Raw genomic sequence first — 21,213 nt, forward strand, 5'->3', positions numbered from 1 at the left:
GGTTCCTCTCTTGTCCTACACCCGTACTTGCAGCCTTGCTGTGGAAAGGCCAAGAGCTGCCTGTCGTAGCCACTACGCGGCATTAGGCATCTGATCAAAGTCTTAACAGGTAAGGGGGTAGAGTAACAGCTTCAAAAGACCAGTTGGGGGGGGGGGGAACCCAAACTATTCCAGAAAGGAGATGGCAAGATTTAGAATCAGCAAAAGGCAGCCTGAGAGCAAGGCTCTTTGGTTACTTCACATGATCATTCAACAGGATAACTTGCCATTTAAACTTTGCAAATCAGTGTCTTAAAGGCTGAACCTTTAAGGACATTTTGGGTTTTTTTTAAGTAAGCTGCTGTGATTTCCTGTGCACCAGCACACTCTTTGTGGCACTGAGTAAGCAGAAACATGCTTGTTCATGGTCACTCTGGAAAGCTTATTACAATAGATAGTGCTTACAGTCTTACTTTGATTCCTTAAATTACTGGAAGCAATTTACATTAGTAACTTAAATCCTAGGAACAGCAAATAGCTTAATCTGAAGCAGCCCAGGTTGGAAGGTGTTATATGCTCCAAAGAAGAGGTCTAAGAAAAGCAAGCCTCATTATTTTCATTTATTCTACAGGCATCTGCAAATCAAAATATTACAGCCACTCATTTAAACCAAGTATTTTATCTCCAGAGAATCACTTTATTACAGAGAAATATTCCTAAGCATGTGAGTGACGGAATCTTTTCTGTAGTGGTTTTGGTAAGAGGAATGAACACAGAGTATTGGAGAGCCTAGGATCATCCTCAGTCGATACTAGTCTCGGCAAAAAGCAAGCTACTTCTAATTAAAAACTACTGTTTGGATGCATGGATAACTTGATCAGGCTGAAGTCAGGTAAGTCCGTACCCATCTTTAGTGGAAGTCCTATCTGGACAGAGTTTGCTCTCAGTCTTACTGAGACCAGAGTGCCTCAGGTAGCTGCCATAGGACTAAACCATGATGGCTGTAAAATGTCTGTACTTACCATAGGTGTGCCAGTTTGACCCACCAAATGTATAGGTTAACATATACTGAAGATAGTCTGCTAACAGTCACACGGGGAGGAAGATAATTACTTCGAATATGCCCATAGTCTGGGCAAAGCAGAAGAGCGATATGCTAGATCTTCAAATGCAAAAAAAGATGTAGCAAAGCCAGTAAGTTGTCGTCCTGCCCAAGAGTGAAAGGACTAATAAAGCTTGAATTGCAGCAAGGGAGATTTTGATTAGCAAAAAGCAGTGGAATAGCTTGTAGAATCTCCAGCCTACCATAATTAAATGCATTAATAATTCTTTTTAAGAGCAGGACCAGCCAAAGTGTGGAGCATTTCAGTTCAAGCTGGTCCTGCCATGGCAAAATAGGAAGAATTGGGTGTTCTTGTTATGCCACTCGTGTGCTTATTTCTTGCAATTCACTAAACCACACAGGACGGGTACTAGTACTTGAATAACAGGTAAATTTTGAATCTTGCATTTCACTGACCTAACACGTTTATTTGGTAGGCTTACACAATTCAACAGTACCTTTTAGTTACAGAAGGAAAACTTGCTTAAATGTAGCAGTTCCTGTCAATGCCTGCAGCCTGTGGATATTAAAACAACAAAGTTACATTTCATTTACAGCAAGACAAGACTTCCAGTACCCCTCCCGTTTGAGATTGCCTCCTGGCTGTCCACCAGCCCACCGGCACCGTAGCTCCCCAGCCTGTCCTGATCCTGCCCGTGGCTGCACCGATGCCCGTGTAACCAAGGCTGTGACTCCTGACACGCAGCTGTGGCCGTGCCCAGGCTGGAGTGGCACCACTTCATTCACTGCCCCTGCCCTGCTCTGCAAATTCTCATAAAATACTGATTTTATCTTATATTTATTTTTTTAGAACAAAGGCACTTTAGAGAAAATATAACTAAAATGTCTATACCCTGCTTCTGCTGAGCACTGTGACAGTCCTCAGCCCTGCCTGTCAGTCTCTGGGCTGTTCCTGGAGTAGGAAGGAGACTGAACTGTTCATACCTGATCACCTGCCTTGCTCTGCTCTTGGAGATTTAGCGAGCAGCATTTGCATCCATTTAACCAGCAGCAGCCTTAAGTTCTGCCTTCTAAATACAGGATGTGACAGCTTGTATTCTTCTAAGGTTCACTGAAAATTGTAGATGTTTAACTGAACATGAATCAATCAAAAACAGCAATGCTTGACAGAGAATCCATTTGACTTCATCAACATTTTCAGGTAACCAAACTTTGTGCTAATGTATAATTATGGCAGTAGACAGAGGTGTTAGCTGTTGGATTTGGTCAGTAGTGGTTTCCGATTGCTGTAGTTATGATCAAGCAGTAAAATAAACACACTGGCATGTCTGTAAAACTCACATCTTGCAGATCTTTTCTCAAGCTGCCCAGACCTGAGAATTTTACATGTATTGGCAATGTTATCATGATCTCAAATAATGGAAGTTAAGAACACAGATTTGGGAACAGAGTTTTAGCTGGTGCAATGATCACTAACATTTATCCCCATGTAAAAATGGCTTTGTTTGAACAAAACTAAAAATAAGTAACTGGAGGTATAATCATTCTTTACATCTCCCTGATGACTGGAGAAAGGCAAATGTTTCACCCATCTTCAAAAAAGGCCCAAAGGACCATCTGAGAAACTACAGGCCAGATGGTGTCACTTCAGTCCCTGGGAAAATCACAGAGGAAGTCTTCTCGGAGCGTGTTTTTGGGCACATGCAGAAGGTGATTGGGAACAGTCAGCATGGATTTACTGAGGGTAAATCATGCCTGACTCACCTGCCTTCCATAACAAAATAACTTTGTGGACAAGGGAAGGAGCAGTGGATGTTCTTCATCTCGAGTTTAGCAAGGCTTTCAACACTGTCTCACACAATATTCTTGTGCCCAAGCTAGGATGTGACAGCCAGGATAGTTGGACAACGGGGTGGGCAGAAAAAGTGGTTGGCTGTTCAGGCTCAGCACCAGGGTCAATGGGCTGGACTGCGCCTGGAGGGGGGATCACAGGGGTCTGTCCTCGCACCTGGCCTGACATCTTTCTCAAGGACCTGGAGGCAGCAGCGGGGTGCGCTGGCGGTCAGCAGGTTTGTGGAGGACGCCACGGTGGGAGGCCCAGTCAATACACCTGGGGCAGGGCTGCCATCCAGCGGGACTGAGACAGGCTGGGCAGGAGCCTGATGACATTCAACAAGGAGAAAGGCAGCGTCCTGTACTGCCAAGGAAGAAGCCCTTGCAGTGACAGGCTGGGGGGTGGCTCAAATGCCTCCAGGGCCCTGGCAGGCATAAAGCTGAGCATGAACCAGCAGATCTCGGTCTGTTTGAACAGGACCACAGCTTGTAGATAAGGGAAGAGAGCATCCCCCTCTACTCGGCACCCGGTAGACCTCATCTTGACTACTGCATGCAGTTCTGGGTCCCATATCCCCCCCATACAAGGAGGACAATGTCAAACTGGAGCAAGCTCAGCAGAGGGCCAACAAGATGGTCAGGGGCTGGAGCAGCTGCCTGGGAGGAAAGGCTGAGGGAGTAGGGCTGAACAGCCTGGAGAAGGGAAGGTTTTGGGGAGACCAACAGCAGCCAGCAAGAAGTTACGGGAAAATGAAGTCAGGCTTTTCACAGCAGTGCATGAGCAGGAGGATGAGAGACAACAGGTAGAAGCCAAAAAGAGAGTGTTACACTTTTTCACTGTGGGAGCAGTCAAGCATTGGAAGAGGTTGCCCAGAAAGGTTGTGCAGTCTCCATCCTTGGAGGTTTTCAAGACCACATAGGAGAAACATGGTTCTGAGTAACACAGTCTGACTTCACAGCAAGAAGCTGGACTGGCAAGCTCCAGGGGTCTCTCTTAACAGGAATGATCCTGTAATCCTGTGACACAGAAAGCAAGGACAGCAACAGGTAGCTGAACAGCAGCAGCACCCACTACCCCAAATCCAGAAAGCACGCTCTGTTACTGGATAGCTGCCGTGTCTGGTTCCATCCTTTATAGGACTGTATGAGGCACAAAGAAACATTTTTGTTTGTTTAGAAAACACTACTGTTCTGAAGGAACTCAACAAGCAATGAAGTGACAGGCTCCAACGGCACAAAGATGACTGTGAGATGCAAGTTTTTCCTGAGAAGCAAACAGGACCTGGAAAGCTCAGAAGAGGACAGGAGAAGGCCAAGAGGAGTATTACAACTTGTGTTCACACACATTAAAATTAAACCAGGCTTCTCAGGAAGAAACCATCCGAGGTGTTCTCACATTCTCCCTCAGCTGGTACAGAAACAGGTATGCATACAGAAGAGAGTTGTTCAACAGCTGTTCTGCATGAACGTACATTGGAGGAAGTTACTGAAAAGTCAAGACACTGCAGCAGCTAATTCCTTAAGTTGTTTATTTATCATTGAAGAAACACACAGCAGCAAGTTCTGTGTTGGCTCCAGTATGACCAGATAGTTAATCGTTGTTACCGCACCCCAAAATTGAAGTCAACACAGCCATTACTACAAATCACTTTTTTGGAAGGGGAAAGAATCGACCCTGAAGACAAAGAATTGGGGGAAAATTCAACAGTTTCTCCAAAACCACACATTTTAAATATGACAATATTTATAAATCCTTGAAAGGCATGAATTATCCAGTAATGGAAAAAGCAGTTGTGATATTGGCAACAGAAAATACATAGCCATATGCTTACCAAAACACTTAAATTGTAAAAGCTTGAAGTTTTGTGGTTGTACACTGCAGCAGTATACATTACTGGAACAATGACTGCAAAATGGCCTCATAGGCATTATGTGTTCAAGTAATCTACAGAAAATATCCCAGTGTAGCTAATGCTCATTATGTTTATTGTATTTAATTCAAATTTAAACAACTTACTGACTTTAGATAGTGATAAAATATGTCTCTTGGAAACCGCCTGCCCTCAAAGATACCTATGTAAAAGAGGGCTTTTATATTTTTTCTACTTTTTTGGCTAATTATGGAAATTGATTTAGCTCTGCTTTTTCAATAATTCCACTGTGTGAACAGAGGTGTTTTCAAATGCATGTTCTGTGACGATAATACCCCATTCCAAATTAAGAAAGACTAAAAATAAAAAGGTCAGCCTGTTTTGGTGCGAGACAGAAGCATTACTCAAGACAGCTGTTGGGCTTGCTTCTTTTTATTTTAGCAACAAATGACCCATGAAATAAGCATCATTTGAAATTTCCAAAACTGGCATTCAATTTCCAACCTTCTGCTGTGAGTTTTGTGCATGATCAATCTATATGAGTAAGTAATTCAAGCTCATGCTTTCGTGTTACCTCAAAACATTTGTTAAAGAATTCCAATCCAGAACGTTTATAAGCACAAATATAATCCGTGGATTCGATCAAATCAAAGCTAAAACATTGGTTAAACTCTGTGATTTTCACTTAACGTCGTACAGTGGTCCACCCTTCTTCATCTGTCTCATTTTTAGTACGGCGAAGGGGCTCACGCTCCTTTTCTGTTTTCCAGGAACCTTTCTCCTTCTCCCCATCTCTTTCTCGATCTTTTGATGCTGGTGGGGGAGCAGAAGCTGGAGGAGCAGCAGGAGCAGGAGCTGATCGCCGAACTGGTTCACGTTCTTCTCCACGTTCTTCTCTCCTATCATCAGCACGCCGCCATGAGCTTGCTACAAATACAGAAAGACAATAAAACAACCTTTGTCATGCTCCACCAGCAGCGTGCAAGAGTTTAAACAAATATGCCCGGCACTGACAGTCTGATTTACTGATTCTCAATCTTGCCAAGAGGTAATATGATGCTGACGGCCAAATGCACAGTTTAATTTCATAGTGAAGTAATGGACAGGAACTACTCAAGCCTCTTTTCAGATTCAGGACTGTTGTGAGCAACCCAAGTGTCATCTTTAAAACACAACAACTGCAATAAGAATGTTCTATTGATGTACATGGTTTTATGGTGTAAAAATGTATTCTTATATCATTATCAGAATTAAAAGCACAAAAGCCTCTCCTTAGAAATGACTGAACCCTGAAAACAGAAAAATCCTAACTTAAAAACACTTGTGGAAAATGTTTAGGTGTTCATTGACTCAAAAGACAGCAAATTACTATTCAGCCTACTGAAATCAGAGGTATAAACAGCACTGGATTACACGACTCCACTGGTAACAGCATTCACCATCCTTTACTATATGAAAAATTGTTCATTTCCACCAAAAGGATGTTAAGAATTCTATCCCAGCTACATGTGAACAAAGCTGTGTCAAATACCAAACCAGACAGTCAAATCCCAAAACTTCTTGATAGATTAAAAACAACAAATCTCCCCGTTGAGAGCTCTCGGCCTTTCTGCCAGCTGAAGTCCCGTATGACATACTCTGTTCCAGTCTGCCCTCCGAGACCACCTGCCTGACAGAACCCTCCCACGTGCAGGGAGCACCCAGACTCGGGGCAGACCACGTGAGATTCTGAACCTGAGAACGCCAGAACTGGAAGACGTGGTATCTCAGGCTAAATGTATTTGCTGTTACTGTATTTTTAGAACACAGCAAAGGACTAATAAATGTACATAATTAAAACAGGTTAATGTATGTAATTAAAATAGGTTATTCATCAAATTCACCATCAATTCACCATTAATAGTGTGAAACCCACAAGGCCTTGTTTGGAAATCTTTCCCTCACATGTTAACGGTTTTAAGAAATGAGCCAGAAACTACCTTCTGGGACACCTATCTTGATAATTTAAGTACAGGAATTTAATTCACCCTGAACATAATCCTACTATAAAAACTGCATACTTAAGATGTTCTCCTTCTACTGCAGATGTGAAATGCTACTATGATAGAAAAGAGTGCAACTAAAAAAAGTTAAGATTCAAGGAAAAATTCTCAATTACACTAAAGCTTCTTTCTATTACTTTGCTTAAGCAAAGGGAGTTTAAGTGGCTGAAAATACAACTTATTCCCATTTTACCACATCCTAGCACTGTCAGAGTAATATGAAGGCCCTATAACGAATGTAAGCCTTTAGGAGCACTAAAATAAACATACGTTCTTCGCGGTCAGATCTGAGTGGTGGTCCTCTTCTGAGGGGTGGATCTCTGTCATCAGCTCGTCGATCTCTCATGTCACGACCACCTCTGTCCCATTCTTCACGACGACTTGAATCTCTCCAGCTAGAAGTTTCCTCAGCTGGCCCTCTTCTCCAACCAGCATCATCCCTTTTGCCATTCAAAACATAAAATAAGGCTAAACGTTAAGATTTTACTTTTGCTATGGAAAGAAGCAATAATAAAACACAACACAGATCTTTTCAGGCCCAGTCAGTCTCTATTTAATATACTGACATATTTCCAAACCCTTTTCTGTTTTTCTGGAGCCTAACATGAAATTCTTTTGATAACAGGTTTAAAAAAAATTATATATATATATATATATATATATATATAAGCAGTAAAGCATTTTGGGATTCCTCCTGTAAACAGTTAACGTCTTCTTAAAAATAATAAACAAAGAAGCCCCCAAAATGCCACTATCCATTTACTGCCTTAAAGTGCTTAATTTCATACAAACCAACCACTGTTCCTTTCACTTGGCGATGTCACATTATTTCTTTATCAGCAGGGCATTTTTTTTTTATTTTTAACAGAAACATTCTAGAAGTATTTAAACAGAGAAGTCAAACCTGGCACGCCTGAAGCGATCATCTCGATCAAAATCTCTCTCTCTATCAAATTCACGGTCTTTCTCATTTTCATCGCGATCCTTGTCTCTATCCCATTCACGGTCTCCTGGAGGTCTGGAGTCTCGGGGAGGCCCCCAGCTATCCTCACGAGCCTTTTCTCGTTCTCTCCATCCCCCTATAAGAAAGAAACACAGTCAAAGGAATTTGTGACTGACCTCTGATCTCTCTGTAGACAAAGAATCCTTTACTTCCCTCACAGAAACTGGTTTTTCAAGTTTTGATCCCTGAGGATCCAACTCAAGATGCTTGTAAAAAGCCCGCAGGTTGAATGGGAGCCAGAGACAAAACACTGTAGAAACTGCTTAATATAACGACAGTAATATATATCTCATCTATCACGACTGCCTGTAACAGTTTAGCAGAGCTGATTACACCCTGCAGTTTTCAGTCAGAAACCACAAACTCCTCAAGGGTCTTGTGCAAAACAAGTGCAGGAAGAAGTAAAGGGGGTAGCTCAGCAGATTCCTTTGTGAAAATCTACAAGTGAGGAGATTTTAGGCAAGCAAATTTTTTAAGAACTTACTGCTTTCTAAAGCACTACTTCAAAATATGACTATCGCTTACCATCTACTTACACAGCACATCCTGCAATATCATTCAGTTATTTATGAATGGGAATTCTTTATTACGCAGCCTGCTTTTTCTTTAAATAGGAAAAAGGAGAAAGCTATTGGAGTGCGAGTATCAAGATTTACAATAACTTTTCTACGGGTTTGGATTACAGAATTAGCGTCTATAAAAGTTGATGTGGCACCTGTGAATACATAAATCTGAATAAAAAGAACCAGGAAACCAAAATAATATCTAACATTTAAACATCACCAACAGTTCTGAAAAGAACCAGAAACACTTGTAGTAGTCACCATCAACAAGACTTAAGACTAGAAATAAACTATGTAAGAATAGGATAATTTAGATTATAAGGGACCTCAGAAGGTCACCTAGTCCAAACTCCTGCTCAAGGCAGGATTTTCAAGAAAGGTAGACACAAAAGCAAAAAAGGAATGATAAAAATAGGAATATCTTTGTACACAAAAAAAGCTTATCCAAACCAGACCCACTTGAATGATGTATCAAAATCCTCCTTAGAAGGAGGTTAATTTCAGACACATAGACGGGGCAGGGAAAGAGACCAAGGTGTGCTAATCTAGTGAGAATGTTTCTCTCCCATCAGAGCATTCAACTTGTATATTTTGGTTTTGCACACAGGTAAATTACCAGCATTACTATGTGACATTTAGCCATCTTCCAGGCAAGCAATAAACACTGCTGCATTATTTTTTTTTTAAATTCAACCAAATTAAAAGGCTTAATTATACTAAGTAAAGGAGTGTCCACATTAACCAAGTTAATCCAGACATTTTCAGAGTTGATTCTCCCATCTCTGGCACCAAGTACATTACATCCATTATCTACTAGGTTAACACATGCTTTGGAGGGAAGATTATTATATTATTATATTTTACCTGGTTTACCAAATGGTCTCCAAGGACCTGGCCTTGAATCATCACTGCTACGCCACGGACCCCTGTCATCATCTCGTCTGGAGAGCCTGTCATCATCTGCGCTACGCCATGGTCCCCTGTCATCATCACGCCTTGACATCCTGTCATCATCCATCCCGCGCCTGGGACCCCTGTCGTCATCCATCCCGCGCCTGGGACCCCTGTCGTCATCTGCGGCGCGCCAGCTGCCCCGGTCATCATCCAGCCCACGCCTGGGTGGCCTGTCATCATCCAAAGCCCGTCTGGGCGGCCTGTCGTCGTCCAGCCCACGTCTGGGTCCTCTGTCGTCATCCGCTGCACGCCAACTGCCTCTGTCATCGTCCAAGCCGCGCCTGGGTGGCCTGTCGTCATCCAAAGCACGCCTGGGTGGCCTGTCGTCATCCAAAGCGCGCCTGGGTGGCCTGTCGTCATCCAAAGCACGCCTGGGTGGCCTGTCGTCATCCAAAGCGCGCCTGGGTGGCCTGTCGTCATCCAAAGCGCGCCTGGGTGGCCTGTCGTCATCTGCAGCCCGCCAGCTCCCTCTATCATCATCCAAACCACGCCTGGGCAGCCTGTCCTCATCCAATCCACGCCTGGGCGGCCTGTCCTCATCCCCTTCACGCCTAGGTGGCCTGTCCTCATCCCCTTCACGCCTAGGTGGCCTGTCCTCTGTTGATTCCATAGAGGAACGTTCCTTTTCTTCTGCAGCACCACGTCGCGGCAGATCGTCTCCTCGTCGGGGCAGATCATCTCCTCGTCGGGGCAGATCATCCCCTCGCCGGAAAGATCTTTCATCATCTCTTGCTTCTCCTCGGCGCCAATCTCTGTAAAACCATAGGGAATGAGCAAAAAGTAGAAGCTGACATCCAGGAAAGCTTTACGTATTAGATTGACAGTATTGAACCCCTCAAGGCCATTTCTGAACGTATCCACTTGATGTGTGGTTGCAAACACATTTACAGAGCTTGCAGTTTTCAAATGCACATGTTTTAATTGCCTTCACTGCTATGGGAAAGTGGTAGGTCACCATCCCTACAGCTTCAGTAAAGACTGAACAGTTTATCATCTCCTTCAAAACTACAGTTTGAAGGGGATAACTACAGTCTGCTGTTGGTTATCTGTGCAACACAACATATAAGAGGTTTGGCTTTTACACCAAGCCTAATTTGACAAACTCAAGCTAAGTCTCAAAGAACCAGTATTAAAAAAACCACAACCATCAAGTAGGTATCCCCCTTCTTCACGCACATGCCAACCCTACAGTCCAATCCCTGTTTTCATATGCTTTGGCACAGTTCCAGCCCAACAGATTGGCAATACCCTCACTGACAAGCATCCACAACTAGATACAGCAGGACAACGCAGTAAACTCATGACTCAATCCACTGCTACTCCCTGACAGCAGGCAGGGTGCACCAGGCTCTTGAAGGCTGTCAGTGCTTGCACGGACTCTCCTTACTAGGATGTATGTGGGAAGTAAAGAATCGGTGAGAATTTTCTCTGGGCTATTGAGTCATCAGTTCATCTTTGAAATATGTTTGAATTTGTAACACTGAAAGGATCAGACACTGCTGAACAACAGTTAGAGCCTTCCACTCCTGTCACTTCTCTGGACACACCATTTAGTTTAATGTCTACGGATTTTACACATATATTTAAAACACAAGCCTTGGCTTTGTCACCAGATTAATTTCTTTATTTTAGGAAATTAACCTTCCTAAGCTAGTTACTCAGCAATAAGAAGAAACAAGCAATAGTAAATCATAGAGATGTCCTGGTGCCTGCTTCTTGGCAAGAGAAGAGAAACTGGAGTTGAATCTCACGTATTAAAAAAAAAAAAAAATCAAAACCAAAACAAAACAAAAAACCCCACAGGTTTAGAAATCCACTATGCTACTAAAATGTAAACAAAAGAACAGCAATAACTTGCTACAAAACAACAGATGTAGGACTCTGAGAGGTGAGAACAAAGAGGCAACAGTTCGTGACAACTCTGCATCTCAAGATTTTTGAGGAATTGTGAGCAGTGTATTTCCTAGTTTTGGAAGAGTAAGGGAGAATGCAATTATCATTGAGCTGTGAAATAAAAACAAGACATGGAGATTGTTAACTTCCATTTAGACTCAAATTGGATAATCTCCTTTGAAAAATCTGATTATTTTGATGTAAAAAACATGTAGAGAAATGGTTATAAAGTTCATCAAATGAACAAGTATTTAATTCATTCATACTCAGGTACTGCTTAAGGGTTTTAAGACTTTTAAATCTATTTTTTTTAACTATTATTTTTAAACTGTCACTACTCTAATTTTTAAACTGTTACTACTCTAATTTTTAAACTATTCCTTGCAGATGGAATTATTCCTCTGTTATTTTTATATCTTTTCCCATTTGACAACTTTAGTGTTCATATTTAGCTTTTGTCCTTCTTTCCCTCTCACTTTAGTGTTCATATTTCAGTTTTTGTCCTTCGTTCCCTCTTAGAAATCCTAACTCCCACTTTAAAAGGTTACTGAAATTAAGAGTCAAACAGCATCTGATAAATTAATAAGAACAGAGGGATGCATGAATATTAAGAATATTATTCAATGGCAGTCACTGGTAGTAATGCAATCCAGTTTCTATTATATAACCCATTTTTCAATAACCTCTAAAAACCCTACACACAGATCTACAAGAGCTAAAAGCATGTGGACAGCTTTCCCAAATAAAGCAGAAATTTGCTGGCGAAGTTCACACTATAGTGTCTACCACTGTTACAGGTTTATGACTTGAACAAGAGGTACCACCATAAAATGACTTTTCCTGCTAAACCAACTGGCTTTTAATTTAACTCCTACATAGCACTTTTATGTTAACCTCTTTTTCCTGCAATCGCAGTATTTGTAATATTTTTTTTATATCAGGATTGACTTCCTTCTCTTCCTTATAAAATTTTATTACATCTACCACAGAAAGATCATTAGTTTTATTTTCCTCTTTTGTTTCTTACAATAACTACCTTTCCTGCACAGTGAAGGAACAAAGCAAATACTCGCAGTCTAGTTATAATAAAGCCACTAGCTGTCCAAGAGACAGACAGCTCTTGCTGGACTCTTCTGCCTTTCTATAATCTTGGTTTTTGTTGTAACTGAAACTATGGTATGGAAAAGACTGAGAACACTGGAACATGCTGATCACCTGGAATCCAGTACTCTAGGGATTGCTGCATAGTACAATTGGTTGCTCCGTGACTGTAAGGACCTGTGTACCAATACAGCATGCAACGCCAGGACTGTGCCATTTCCATGAGAAATTAATGTCTGCGAGACACCTTTTATAGCTTCTCTCCTTGTACTAGCATTCATAAGGACATTTTAATGCATATATCCAATAGCTGTACTTAGAACTAGATACATGCTGCAAATTAAATCTGATGCTCTGTCCTCTATGTTACTGCCTTTATCACTTGATTCAGAAATACATTTTGGAATTATTTTACTCAATTACAGTTAGGATTGCACTGCTGTGTGTGTATCCAACATATTTTTGCTTTAGGGTTAACCTCCAACTGAAGTTAGACTGGAGTCTTCTAAAGAATGCAGAATTACACCTTTCTTCTGCAGTTATGTTTGAGCATAATCACTTTTATTACTTTGCTATTGTCTAAGTTTGGCAAAAAAGAAAAAAAAAAAAGGAGAAACATTCAGTTTTACTTAAAATTCCATAGAGAGATTAATTTTGATTGTTCTCAGTATTTTCTTTTACTATTTCTCAGTATATTCCTCTTAGTAAAAGAGAGAAGGAAAGTTTTACTGAACATGCTACATAATCATCCAAAATATACCTAATTTTAACTCCTCAGCAGTCACTCATCTCAATTTCTACAAGTTGAATGAGAAATGACTAAGACAACACTTATTCAGAAAATGAATATGGGGCACCTGTATCATTCGGGGGGGGAGTAAATCACATTGAAGCATATAAATAGATGCATTAAACACTTCTGCAATCTGTTAGTAGTTAAAGGCTTCACCCAGGAGTTTCATCCAATTTTTGATTTTGCAATTCATGAGAAAGTGGATCACTACCAAGAATGGCAACACAGCTTTTAAGGAAAGACTGAAAGACTATTTTGTTTATCAAAAGATCATACTCCTCAAATATGTTAGAAGAAATTACTAGAGAGAGCGCGTAAATTAATTTGCTCACACACTGGAGTCAGAGTAAGCTCTAATGGATTTAAATTGGTGCACTGGAAATTAAGGTTAGACATTTATAAAAATCTATCTACTTGGAAGGCTAATTTAGCAATAAAACATACTGCCAATTGGAACAAGCAGTGGTATCTCCATCAGCGCAGGCTTTTAAGAACAACTAGACGTGCATCAGAAATATTTTAGGCACAGTTCATCTTGTTGTGGAGCAGAGGGATCGACTAATCTTAAAGATCTTCTTTTCTACAACTGCATAAACAGTCTTCATTATTACTGAACATATCCAAACCCCCTAAAATATATAGATGTGAACAAGTATTTGGTTTTTTTGTTGTTGTTTTGTTTGGGTTTTGGTTTTTTTTTTTAAAGTGCAAAGTACCTTCAGAGTATTCTTTTTTCAGAAATCCCTCCTTCTCTGTTCAATACAGTCTTTCAGAATTGTATTCTAGTCTATGGCACATATTTTCTGTTCTGTGACTCACTCTGGGAGTTAAATAGTTTAAGACTCTGAATTTTGACTTTACTATTCTTATACATTACTGTCAGTTTTCTTCATGGAAAATCCCAAACAGTTTCACCATCCAGGAAGCCTGCATTTGTTTGTCATCCTTCCCCATTCTGTACTTATACAACTGACACCAATGTTGGCATGGGACAGAAATTTTTAATTTAAGAAAGAAACCAAGTAAGCAAGTTGTTTATCAGATGCAGAAGGTGTCTGGTAGTCTCCACATATCTAAGCTAAATAAAACAGGAACGTTATCTGAATGCAGTTCCAAGATAAAACCTCTCTCTCATTTGGAGATCCTTACAAAGCAATGTTTTAATAGAAGGTAACTTTCAGAGGTGTAAAGGCATGAGATATTATTCAGTTAGCGCAGAGTTAGCAGTAGCAATAAAAAAAGAGCCTACACATTTTGAGCCCAATACAACTGGTTCTTAGTAACCAACAATTACCTTTCCACTGGTGCTCGTCGCCACTCAGATTCTGTCTCGCCACCTCTTCTCCAAGAGCTTTCAGACTCCCTGTCACCCCACCGAGATTCCTGTATGTCATAAGAAATTAAGAACATTCTCTCTGAATGCTTTAAAATGAAGATTTTCAACATATATTTTACTTCTTTCAGAACATACTATGTCATTAAAAACTCACTTGTTACATTGTGGAGAATACTGAACTATCAGGAGTTTGAGTAACTTAAGTTCAGTCTTAACTGACTATTGTTTCTGGCAGAGTTTAAAAACAATACGGTCCCCTTTGTGACACATACTTTACTAATAGGGTAGGATTCATGCAAATACACTAAAAGTTTATGAACAAGTGCATGAACAATAGCTACAGTGAGCCATAGCTACCACCTGTTAACACAGGTGTTAACACAGGTGGTAACAGTTTTAACAGTTTCACTTTCTTGCTGCTTAATGACAGTAGGAATTAATTCAAAACATGATTTGGTTTTGTGCTTTCTAACCAGATCAGAAAATGTAACTGAACAAACTGAAAGCTCTCTGTAGCAGAGACCATTTTGTTCCAGGTTTATACAACATTAACATGGTACCTCAGTGCACAGAACAAGTGAGGTATTTGTGATTCACACAGGTTGCTAGATGCAGGGCAAAGCAATAATGAGTATTTTTCTTAAATAAAGGTAAAATGTCTCTCCCCATTGCTGGACAAAGACAAACCATTTAAACTATTTCTAACACAACTGTTTATTCCTTAATTCCACCACAAGAAGCAAATTAGGCAAACCATATAAAATATCTGATCTCACACTCACACAACTTCTGGTTTTAAACTGCTCTTTGAAAAGTGTTTTTATTTGTCAAAGTCTACACTTCAATATGGAGAAATACACAGGTTGCACAAGATCTCACATATCCACCGCTCCATGAGTGTCTACTCAAATGTTTTCGACAACCTGACTGTAGAAATGACCCCAACAAACAAGGGTGAGCAAAGAATCCCAAAACTGCAAATGGCATTTTTCAAGTGGTACAGGTATCTTTCTCAGAACCTGAGTCAGCTTTTCCATATAATCAAGTGCCCATGGCTAGGAGTACCTCTTCTGTGAAAAATACCAGTGATGATAGTCTATCAGGTAAATAAAACAATTTATACAAGCTCTGATCACTTATCTTCACAGTGTTACTCAATTAAGTATGCATTAAACAAAGACAATGGCTATAGTGGATGAAATTTAAAACTAGTTCTCTTATTGATAAGCTCTGAAAAAGTGGGAGCATAGAATGTTCGTGGTACTCATTTACATTTTGTTAAATCATTAAACATTTATTTGCAAATAACTTTCGCTTTATTTCCTGTTAGATTGGGATAATGAGTTTCCCCAATACTTATATTTGTAAATGGAAAGTTGCACACACCTCTTGTTTTTATGTTTTATGTTATGGCATATTTCTTGTAAAATATAAAACTATGCTTTTATGTTTAGTCTGGAATTTTCCTTCAGTATCTACTCTAATTCCTGGCTTTGGCATGAGTCACATGCTTCCAATATAGCTTTCCTCTTTTGCGTTAAAGAAAATTTTATTCAATATTTATTTTAGTCTTTATTTGTTTAGTTTTTAAACAGCTTGGAGATCTTAGTAGTCTTTCTTTCACTTTGTTAGTAAACTACAGACTCCAGATCCCTGATACCAAGCTGAAACTAAGTGACAATCACTTAACTATTAAATTAGCCACTTCTGCTACAACTTACAAAAAAAAATTTTAGCCTATGATTTTACAATGCTACCATCTTCTTTCAAATAATCTACAGAAGAAGGAGCAGTCCAAAAGAAAACAAACCTGCAAGTATTTGCCTACCTTTCTTGAAAATGGGTCATCCAGACCTCTCCTTTCTTCTTCTCGACGACGCTCTCTTTCTTCTATCTCCATTTCTCTTTGACGTTTTTTCTTCTCCAGTTCTTCTAGCTTTTTGACACGTTCCTGGTATTCACGCTGTTCCTGCTCACGTTTCTCACGCTCAATGCGTTCCTTTTCCTCACGCTCTGCAATTAGGAAAATAAATAGAAGGTATTACCACAATAAATTCCGTTACTTTGCTGTATCCACAGAAGGGTTACAAAATACAATCTCTCCCTTTTGACTGAAGGAAAAAAAAAAAAAAAAAAAAGGTAAGTAAGCATTTCACAGGATGTGTTTAACCATAGAATCTGTTTTCTGGAAGTATCCTAACTCCAAAGCAATAGGAAAGAAAACCTTGATACATTCATTAACCTGACATCCTGAACAACAGCTGCTAGCGAGGAAGGAAAGAAAATGTACCTGCACGTTTATTCAATGTACAGACCACAAATGTGCCAGCTAAAATATCAGTAACTACCTCAAGCATCGTAGAGGATCCCTTCCTTAGAAATGGTCAAACAAAAATATCAGCTAGCAGTGTCAGAAATTTGATATTCAGGACTGCTTGGGTTTTGTTGGGTTTGATTTTTAAATATTGCATGATTATGAACTCTGACACATAAAATCTTCATCTGCCAAGTGACGAGTAGGAAAGAAATTTACCTTACAGGATGCCTATCACCTCTTCTCTTTTAAAGCCTTGAAATGGGCTACCAGACAAAGCAATTCACAAAGAAAGGTGTGCCAGTCACTTATCATTTTAGTTCTTGATCTGACACCAATGTTCCCTTTCTATTCTCTTTAAGAATGTGCACAAACAAGTGGCCAGAACTCAAACTAAACGACTAAAATCAAAGACTCAATTTCTCATTCGCCTCCCTTACTTTATCTCCTCCTCTATTCATGTCTGGGAGAAGGGGAGGGCAGGAAGCACTCATTTGCTTTCATTTTCCCTTCCTCCTATAAAGCTTTACCTTCATCTCTACACTGCACGCATAAGCATTCAGAAGGTGCATTAGGTAATAAGTAAAGGTACGGTATCTAACAGCAATGAACACAGCCTTCACCGCTGACTGAACATGAAGAGACTTCCTCCAATATAGTGAAAAAGGGAAACCAGAATTTAGCTGCGTACACATCTGGAATGGGTCAAGGATGCAAAAGATAAAATAATCATGTTCTCAATTATACCTTTAAGCAGCTGTTCTTCTCGTAATCTTTGCTCCTCTTCCTCCTTCTCTCTATAATAAGTAATGCGTCTCTCTTCTTTGCGTTGTTTCTTGCGTTCCTCCAAACGATTACGCCTCTCTTCCGCTAACCGTTCCTGGAACTGCTTGAGTTTATCCTGAAATACAAACAATACACATGAAACCACCACAACTGTAATGTTTAAGAGCTAGACAGTTACACAAATTGCTAAATAAAGCTGCACAGAAACACAAACCAACTGCAACATATTAACTTTGCTCCACTGAAAAACAACTACCTGTTTGCCATTTCAACCTTTTCTGCAATAAATTTCACATAAGGGAATATACTCCTACTTAGAAGAAAGACAATCAGCATGCACAATTTTAGTCCCTCAACTGCTTTTTCAGGAAAGTAAATACATTACCTAAAATTATCTATAATGTTGCAAAGAATCATATGCAGTTACTTAACATGTTAAAATACATCTTTTTCTCCCCCCCTTTTTTAAACCAGTACTTACTGCAACGTAGACAAATAATCAAAGCTACAAACAGCCTCAGCAAATGTAGAATTTTAAAAATGGAGAGCAAGGAACAAAGGCACAGTTCTTTCCCTGCTCTCGTGGTCTAATTTGTTATTAAATTTTGCAAACATAAAACATAACTTGAAGTACTAAATACTTGGACTATCAAAATAATTTCCAGATTCAAACAAAAGGATTAAAAAAAGCAATTGACACTTATTTCTATCTATTTCTCGGCTTCAATATTATTGTCAGTATTATCCCATCACCACAGTCAGTCCAAGTACATGTACAGATAGCACTGGCTGCTCATATGCTACCCAATGATCTCCTACGAATAGCTGTATTGAAATAAATAATTTAACTACCTTTTACATAACTATTTTCCATATAAACTATTCCACACTTGTCAAAAATTGTAAGCAATAATACCTAAGAATGGATGCAAGTTGTTTTTTTGGTTTTGTTTTTTTGTTGGTTTTTTTTTTTAGTCAAAGCAGAAAATAAACAATTCCATAATTCTGAGCCATTATAGATACTAATTTGTTTCTAGTTTTCATGAAGAATCACTGGGTCACGAGTTTAGTTCCTCATTTTAGGGGAATGTTTTATTATAATACCATCTCTCATGTACCTCGTAAACTGTTCGTCGTGACGCTTTGAGCCTGGCTTCAAATAAATCTCTATCCTCCAACATCCTTGAGAGTCTGTTCTTGTGCTCAAGGGCTTTCTCACGCTCCAACTGCAAAGTGGTGATCTAAAAAACGGATAATATAAAGAGTATTACAAAGTAAAAATCTTACTATATATTTGTATCCAATCTACTTCAGCCACAAGAAAGAGAAATTAACTTTTCCTCGAAATTATCTTTTCCTCTTTCAGATCCAAGCTGGAAGAAACTGCTGTCCACTAGCATAATGAAATTGCAAAGTTAACATTTCATTCAATACCAACTTTTTCTCTTCTTCCCTCGAATGGAGCTGGGAAAAAAAAGACAGTGCGAAACCACTATTTTTCATTCATTGCTAATGGATTTTATCACCTGAACAAAAAATTCTTACCCTTTCTTCTTCCTGTTGCTCCCACAGCTCCATATCATGCACTCTTTGTTCTTCATATGCAGTCTTTATTAAAGGAATTTCTTCCAAGCGCTTCGCTCTTTCAAAATAGTCAATCTAAATACAGATAACATACCTTTAGCATGTCATAATGCAAATACCAAATCTGGAAGACTCAATCTTCAGCATCCCCCAAAGAAAACCCCAATATCTGAAGGCGTCTCCAATATACCTGATATATTATTGTTACATAAGAGCAACCATGTTGGACCACATCAAAGGTCTACCTAACCAAGAACCTACCTCTACCACTGGCAACTAAGTGCACTCCTAGGCAAAGATGCAAGAATAGAGGCAGGCATATATACAGTACTCTCTCAGCTTCATCAATTTTCAGCTCCCGGGATTTCCTGTATCGAAGTTTTTTTGTATTTAGAAGGCATTGGTGGATTTCTCTTCTCCTTTTGAACTCAAAGAAGCTTTTCATATACAGCAACATACTTTGGAAAGAACTCCTGTGTGTCTATGGCTCAGCGCATGAAGACCCACCTTCTCCCTACAAATAGTTCTGAACATGGCTCCTACTAACTTCATTTGATGCTTCCTAGTTCACTAACCCTTGCAGTCAGTGCAAGAACAACTGCTTCCCATCATTAGCTGTTACAACAGGTACAGTCGTATAGACTGCTACCGCATCCTCTCTTCAGAAGTCTTTCAGATGTAGGGGTACTAATTTACATAGACATTTCTTACACGGAAGCCAATCCACATCACTGATAATTCTTGCTGGCCTCCTCTCAAACTTCCAGTTCAACCACATCCTTTTTGAGATAAAAAGACTAGAACTGCACACAGTGCTTGAGATGCAGAACCACCAAGTTCTCATTGCTGACTAAGAACTTTAAGTTTGGAGCCCATCATTTAATATGTAAAGCTAAAGATTGGGGGATATTTTTTTTCCCCACTTTCCCTACATAAAGTATATCTATCTAAACTAAACATCATTCAAAGACTCTTCCTTTTATTCCACACCTGATAAGTTTTCTTTGGTGAAGAACTTTGTAAAAAGCTTTCTGGAAAATCCAACTTAGTTACACCAACCAGATCACCCTTACTCATATGTTTGTTTTGACAGCTTCAGAGAACTCCAAGAGGAAGCCCTGGCTTACAATTCTTTCATAGAAGCTGTGCTGACCCTTCTGGGTAGGTCATATTTACCCAGGTGGTGACTAATTCTACTGCTAAATTTTCTACTATTTTGCTCCGACTTACAGGCCCACAGCATTAAAGATCCTCGTTGGAACCTTTTTAAGTAACTTGCATCTTTCTAGTATCAAGCCAGTTTTAAGTGACTTGAATTACCTACTGTATCATATAACCTCTGTTTCATTCTTGAATACTGTGGGAAGTCCTGGCTGACTTTCATTTTGCCCAGGCTATACATTTCTATTTACTATGACAACATGTTCCTCACACTTTTATACTCACCCAAGTTTCAGGCAGTTACTCTTCTGCCATCTAGAAGGGCTCTAGCAGTGGAATTTCCTCTGTTTCACTGAGGACTAATACAACTAAATAAATGTAGCTTCTCTGTAATGGCCTCACCTTCTGTGAACATTTAATCTTCCCTGAAGATTTTCCAACTACAAGTCTCCCCAACTAAGACTCATTTCACATATAGCTTAAGGGTCCTTCTTCAAATCAACTCTACTAATAGAACAGATTTGTGCACTGATACTAGAAACTCAGTTGGTTTTTAACACATTTACCTTTTTTCAGTTTCATACAGTAACATTTTCAACATCAATATTATATAAGAGTGAGTGTGTATATATATATACACATATGTATCAATACAGGAGTTCACAATCAGTAACTAAAGTGTTGTACAGACGTGGTTTTGTCTATGTTTTTGTCCCTTCCTACTTTGTACCTTTTTCTCCTGATTCTTCAGACGTTCCTGGAGTTCCTTCTTTTCTTTTTCAAGCTGTTCAACTTGTTTAGCCATAATGAAGTCAGGATCCAATTCTTCAAGATCCTACAACCAAGTAAAGTTATCAATACAAAATAAAGCAAACATTTTTTCTGTCAGAAATACGGTTTGTTTGCTTATTTATTTAAGCTTCTCTGCAGTTTTCCC

The 21,213-nt window shown here is 39.5% G+C and overlaps 1 protein-coding gene across 1 annotated transcript in view; it reads right to left on the bottom strand.

Annotated features, from left to right (window-relative positions):
- Positions 1-4,387: 4,387 nt before the first annotated feature.
- The window catches only part of EIF3A (eukaryotic translation initiation factor 3 subunit A), a 36,326-nt gene continuing 19,500 nt past the window's right edge, over positions 4,388-21,213 (bottom strand). Inside the window, exons 13-22 of the mRNA XM_072870517.1 lie at positions 21,007-21,111; positions 19,077-19,190; positions 18,650-18,772; positions 17,493-17,646; positions 16,260-16,444; positions 14,390-14,478; positions 9,219-10,060; positions 7,693-7,867; positions 7,059-7,228; positions 4,388-5,673 (exon numbers count right to left, since the gene is read on the bottom strand). Coding sequence (XP_072726618.1) covers positions 5,432-5,673; positions 7,059-7,228; positions 7,693-7,867; positions 9,219-10,060; positions 14,390-14,478; positions 16,260-16,444; positions 17,493-17,646; positions 18,650-18,772; positions 19,077-19,190; positions 21,007-21,111 — 2,199 coding nt within the window. The 3' untranslated portion in view covers positions 4,388-5,431. The remainder of the gene's footprint in view (positions 5,674-7,058; positions 7,229-7,692; positions 7,868-9,218; positions 10,061-14,389; positions 14,479-16,259; positions 16,445-17,492; positions 17,647-18,649; positions 18,773-19,076; positions 19,191-21,006; positions 21,112-21,213) is intronic.

The sequence above is a fragment of the Ciconia boyciana genome, chromosome 8, assembly GCF_034638445.1.
Source record: "Ciconia boyciana chromosome 8, ASM3463844v1, whole genome shotgun sequence".
In the NCBI taxonomy this organism is placed as follows: Eukaryota; Metazoa; Chordata; class Aves; order Ciconiiformes; family Ciconiidae; genus Ciconia; species Ciconia boyciana.